At 49.3% G+C, this 5,719-nt stretch overlaps 1 protein-coding gene across 1 annotated transcript in view; it reads right to left on the bottom strand.

Annotated features, from left to right (window-relative positions):
* Window positions 1–1,598: 1,598 nt before the first annotated feature.
* Window positions 1,599–5,719, bottom strand: part of heatr1 (HEAT repeat containing 1) — a 27,511-nt gene continuing 23,390 nt past the window's right edge. Inside the window, exons 36-44 of the mRNA XM_083904545.1 lie at window positions 5,530–5,680; window positions 5,207–5,383; window positions 4,959–5,093; window positions 4,753–4,857; window positions 4,514–4,676; window positions 4,303–4,442; window positions 3,694–3,852; window positions 2,762–2,870; window positions 1,599–1,714 (exon numbers count right to left, since the gene is read on the bottom strand). Of these exons, the coding sequence (XP_083760671.1) occupies window positions 1,626–1,714; window positions 2,762–2,870; window positions 3,694–3,852; window positions 4,303–4,442; window positions 4,514–4,676; window positions 4,753–4,857; window positions 4,959–5,093; window positions 5,207–5,383; window positions 5,530–5,680 (1,228 nt within the window). The 3' untranslated portion in view covers window positions 1,599–1,625. The remainder of the gene's footprint in view (window positions 1,715–2,761; window positions 2,871–3,693; window positions 3,853–4,302; window positions 4,443–4,513; window positions 4,677–4,752; window positions 4,858–4,958; window positions 5,094–5,206; window positions 5,384–5,529; window positions 5,681–5,719) is intronic.

Genomic DNA, 5,719 nt, shown 5'->3' with positions numbered 1-5,719 from the left:
AGAGATACTGCAGATCTCCACTGCCAGGGTAGACATTTCCACTTCATCTTCAGCAGCAGCACTCACATCTTCATCTAGTGGAGCTGGAGAGACCTCAGCTAGTTCTTCAGGGGAAGGTGAAGGAGGCTTAGAGACGTCTTTATCATCAGCTGCAGAGATTCCACAGGTTTCCATCTCATCTTCAGCAGGACTTGTAACATCAAGGACTTCAAAATCCTCAATTTTCTCAGATTTGGCTGAAGAGGTCTCAGAACCACTTTCCACGAGTTCGTCCTCAGCTTCAGCAGCAGCACTAAGACCCTGGTCCACAGTAACTGGACTGATGTCAGGCTGGGTCTCCAGGTCTTCAGGTTCTTCAAAATCCAATTTAACTGGAAAGAAATGTTTGACAGCTTTAACGACTTCTGCAAAGACAGACTTCTGTTGGGACAGACTCATCTCTCTTTTGGGTTTCCTCACGTCCTCTCCAGCAAATTCTGTCCTCCTCGCAAAAAACGTGTCCAGATAGTCGTCTACCTTCTTTATTGTGGTCGGACCTAGCCTGATTTTGTCCTCCTGATCCTCCGCCGTGGCACAGTCCTCTTCATCCCAGCGATGGACCTTCTGAACCAAGTGATTGACATCCTTGGTTACCTGACTGAAGACACCTAGAATCGGGTGTTCCACATGAATATCTGACATGAAAGCATCTCCTAACTCTGAAGGTGCAGGTTTTGTTTCAGATCCTTCAGGATCTGTGGCGTTCTCAGACTCCGCTGGTCTGGAACAACCCTTCACGTCCAATTTACCCGGCAAGAAAAAGTGGACAGCTTTAAGAAGTTCAGCAAAGGTGGACTTGTGTTGGTTCAGACTCGTCTCTTTCTTCACTGTCCTCTCCGGCTTTTTGGCGTCTCTTGTGATTAGAAAGTCTTCTTCTGTAAACGCCGCCCTCCTGGTGAAGAACTTGTCCAGATAATCGTCCACCTTCTGTAATGTGATTGGACCGAGTTTGTCTTTGTTCTGCTCGTCCACAGACGCAGAACATTCTTCTTCATCCCAGCGTTGGACCTTCAGCGTCAGGTCGTTGACGTCCCTCGTTACCCGATGAAAGATGTCCGACAGAAAAGGAAGCTCCAGATGCGTCTTTACGTCCTCGTCCCCTGGCTCTGAAGGTGCCATGGTGGGTGGAGGGGGAGCAGAGGATTCTGGGATCCTGACCAATTATTCGAGGATTTGACAAAAGTCTTTGCGTTTAGTTTCCATTTGAACATTTGAACATTGCATCACTGCTTTTGTCTTTGTCCACTCAGAATTCACACTATACTCTGATGAGTGGATGAAAGGAGGCGTCTCCTTTCATCCACTCATCACCGTTTCTATGACAACGGCTTTGGAATTCTCCCCGAGCGGCTGACAGGGGGCGCTCACTCTCCCACACCAAAGTCCAGTCTGCTGCCTCGTGTGGTCACTTTGTGTCACCGAGTTAAACTCACTAAAATAAGACATTTGTCACTTCCTCATTCGTTCATTCATCTGTTACAAGCACATGATCAACGTCAACACAACAACCAATCAGATCACTTCTTTATTTTAGTCTGAAGCATTTAGTGCGTGTGTGTGTGTGAGTGTGAGTGTGTGTGTGTGTGTTAGAAGTAGCTCTGCAGAGGTTCTCCCAGAATGTTCTCCATCTCCTGAATGACTTTGTGAACCTGCTGCTCCACCTCCTCACACTCATCTGAAAAACAAACGCACCCTGGTCACACACAGGAAACAGTCACAGACAAACAGGAAACAGTCACAGACAAACAGGAAACAGTCACAGACAAACAGGAAACAGTCACAAAGACACAGGAAACAGTCACAGACAGACAGGAAACAGTCACAGACAGACAGGAAACAGTCACAGACAGACGGGAAACAGTCACAGACAGACGGGAAACAGTCACAGACAAACGGGAAACAGTCACAGAGACACAGGAAACAATCACAGACAGACAGGAAACAGTCACAGACAAACAGGAAATAGTCACAGACAAACGGGAAACAGTCACACAGTCACAGGAAACAGTCAACTCACTCGTTCACTCACACTTTCGTTCGCTCACTCACACTTTCGTTCGCTCACTCACTTTCACTCACTCGTTCGCTCACTCACTTTCACTCACTCGTTCGCTCACACTTTCACTCACTCACACGTTCACTCACACGTTCGCTCACTCGTTCGCTCACTCGTTCACACGTTCGCTCACTCGTTCACACGTTCGCTCACTCGTTCACACGTTCGCTCACTCGTTCACACGTACACTCACTCACACGTTCACTCACACGTTCACTCACTCGTTCACTCACTCACACGTTCACTCACTCACAAGGTTCGCTCACACGTTCACTCACTCGCACGTTCACTCATTCACTTGCTCACATGTTCACTCGCTCACACGTTCACTCGCTCACACGTTCACTCACTCACTCGCTCACTCACTCACTCGCTCACACGTTCACTCGCTCACACGTTCACTCGCTCACACGTTCACTCACTCACACGTTCACTCACTCACACGTTCGCTCACACTTTCGCTCACTCACACGTTCGCTCACACGTTCGCTCACTCGCTCGCTCACACGTTCACTCACTCGCACGTTCACTCATTCACTTGCTCACATGTTCACTCACTCACACGTTCACTCACTCACTCACACGTTCACTCGCTCACACGTTCACTCGCTCACACGTTCACTCGCTCACACGTTCACTCGCTCACACGTTCACTCACTCACTCACCCTCCATGAGTTCAGCCAGGAAAGGGATGGTCTCTGGCAGCAGAATCACGTAGTTCTCCTTTAGCTTTGATGCTAACTCCATTAGCATTAACAGAGCAGAGAATCGCACCTGAGGGGGAGGAGCATAATCAGTGTGTGTGTAACCTCAGAGTGTGTGTCTGGTCTTCAGTGTGTGTGTGTGTGTGTGTGTTACCTCAGAGTGTGTGTGTCTGGTCTTCAGTGTGTGTGTGTGTGTGTGTGTGTGTTACCTCAGAGTGTGTGTGTCTGGTCTTCAGTGTGTGTGTGTGTGTGTGTGTGTTACCTCAGAGTGTGTGTGTCTGGTCTTCAGTGTGTGTGTGTGTGTTACCTCAGAGTGTGTGTGTCTGGTCTTCAGTGTGTGTGTGTGTGTGTGTGTTACCTCAGAGTGTGTGTGTCTGGTCTTCAGTGTGTGTGTGTGTGTGTTACCTCAGAGTGTGTGTGTCTGGTCTTCAGTGTGTGTGTGTGTGTGTGTTACCTCAGAGTGTGTGTCTGGTCTTCAGTGTGTGTGTGTGTGTGTGTTACCTCAGAGTGTGTGTGTCTGGTCTTCAGTGTGTGTGTGTGTGTGTGTTACCTCAGAGTGTGTGTGTCTGGTCTTCAGTGTGTGTGTGTGTGTGTGTGTGTTACCTCAGAGTGTGTGTCTGGTCTTCAGTGTGTGTGTGTGTGTGTGTTACCTCAGAGTGTGTGTCTGGTCTTCAGTGTGTGTGTGTGTGTGTGTTACCTCAGAGTGTGTGTCTGGTCTTCAGTGTGTGTGTGTGTGTGTGTTACCTCAGAGTGTGTGTGTCTGGTCTTCAGTGTGTGTGTGTGTGTGTGTTACCTCAGAGTGTGTGTGTCTGGTCTTCAGTGTGTGTGTGTGTGTGTGTTACCTCAGAGTGTGTGTGTCTGGTCTTCAGTGTGTGTGTGTGTGTGTGTGTTACCTCAGAGTGTGTGTGTCTGGTCTTCAGTAGTATCTCATAGTTCAGACTCTTCCATTCAGCTTCATCAGACAAAGCCACAGAGAACTGAGCCACACATGGAACAAGATGATGGATCATTCTGTGACGATAGATCTGAAGATCATCTGCTGTGTTCTCCAACTGTGGAGAGAGAGAGAGAGAGAGAGAGAGAGAGAGAGAGAGAGAGAGAGAGAGAGAGAGAGAGAGAGAGAGAGAGAGAGAGAGAGAGAGAGAGAGAGAGAGAGAGAGAGAGAGAGAGAGAGAGAGAGAGAGAGAGAGAGAGAGAGAGACACAGACACACACCATCAAATACAGCAGTATTTTAAAACATATCACCAAAATATAAACCATCCATCACGACCTCGTTATTAGCGATCATGTGACCTCATGTTATCAGCGATCATGTGACCTCATGTTATTAGCGATCATGTGACCTCATGTTATTAGTGATCATGTGACCTCATGTTATTAGCGATCATGTGACCTCATGTTATCAGCGATCATGTGACCTCATGTTATTAGCGATCATGTGACCTCATGTTATTAGCGATCATGTGACCTCATGTTATTAGTGATCATGTGACCTCTGACCTGGTCGACCAATGGCCTGAGGAGGGCGTCGGCTCGCTCTTTACTCAGGAAGTGCTGCGTGTCGTAGAGGAAGATCTTATGAAGACAGTCGAGGACAAACTGCAGCAGCAGAGACGTCTTCTGTTTATGGTGAACGTCGTCTGATCAACACAAAACAACAGCGTTAACACATGTATTTAAGAACAAAATAAAGCGCTGGACAAACACTGACCTGTGGGGGCGCTGTGCTTCTGTCGCAGCACGTCTGAAAAGGGTTTCACCAGATTTCCAGCAAACAACACAAAGAGACCTTTGAGTCGTTCTGCCACACAATCACAGAGACGATAGAACGTCAGCAGACGATCGCTGCTGTCAGACTTACTCCAGTCAAAGAGCTGAGGGACAAAGATCAGCGTTAGCTCAGCGCTAACTCAGCGTTAGCTCAGCGCTAACAAGAGTAAAGCTGGTTACCTTGAAGAAGAGCGGTCTGAACGTGACCTCAGACAGTTTCATCACCATGGCGAGAAGACAGTCGATCACATGACCCTCGACCTCTGACGTTTTCTCCAGGTCGCCCTGGAAACAAATTCAAGTGTGTGACGTCATGTGACCACAGACAGACGCTGGCGTCACGTGACCACAGACAGACTCACAGACAGACTCACAGACAGACTCACCTGACAGTGTCGGGCTCTGAAGTCGAGGGCGATGAGGAAGAAGGAGGTGAGCTCTGATTGGTGGAAGGTCAGCTGATCCTTCTCCATGTGAGTGATGTGATCCTTCAGGACGCTCATCAGCGCCCCCAGCTGAGCCTGAGCAGAGGTCAGAGGTCAGAATCCCACAATCCTAAACAGACAAATAGGCCCCGCCTCCAAAGGCTTATTGTGTCAGACCGTGAGGAGGCGGAGCCTGAACTGTCCCTCACCTTCTTATCCACGACCATGTCGCTGTAACACCTGGACAGGGCGGGCAGTAGGACCCTGGGGGGCAGCTGGGTGGCCAGGGTTTTCCTGAGGGAGACGAGACGCAGAGACAACTGGACGAAGGACGAAGACGAGGAGGATGAGGACGAGCTATCCACCAACCGTGTCAACCGACACACCTGCAGGAGGACAGAGGACAGACGGAGGACAGAGGGAGGACAGACAGAGGACAGAGGGAGGACAGTCAGTGGACAGACAGAGGACAGACGGACAGACAGAGGATAGAGAGAGGACAGGTGTCTCTGTTGTGTCCTCAGTGTCTCACCTGGACAGTGATGTCCCTCAGGTAAGGGCTGATGAAGTGAGGCAGTGTCTCAGTCAGCCTGTAGAGGGCGGTGACGGCGCTCAGCAGATAAACCTCATTGGTCAGTAGATCTTTCCTGTCCTTCAGTGTGTGGAGGACAGCAGGGACAAACCTGAGGACACACACACACACACACACACGTCAGTCAAGT

The sequence above is a fragment of the Microchirus variegatus genome (genome assembly GCF_963457635.1).
Source record: "Microchirus variegatus genome assembly, chromosome: 18".
NCBI lineage: Eukaryota > Metazoa > Chordata > Actinopteri > Pleuronectiformes > Soleidae > Microchirus > Microchirus variegatus.
This window is presented reverse-complemented; position numbering and strand designations above follow the sequence as displayed.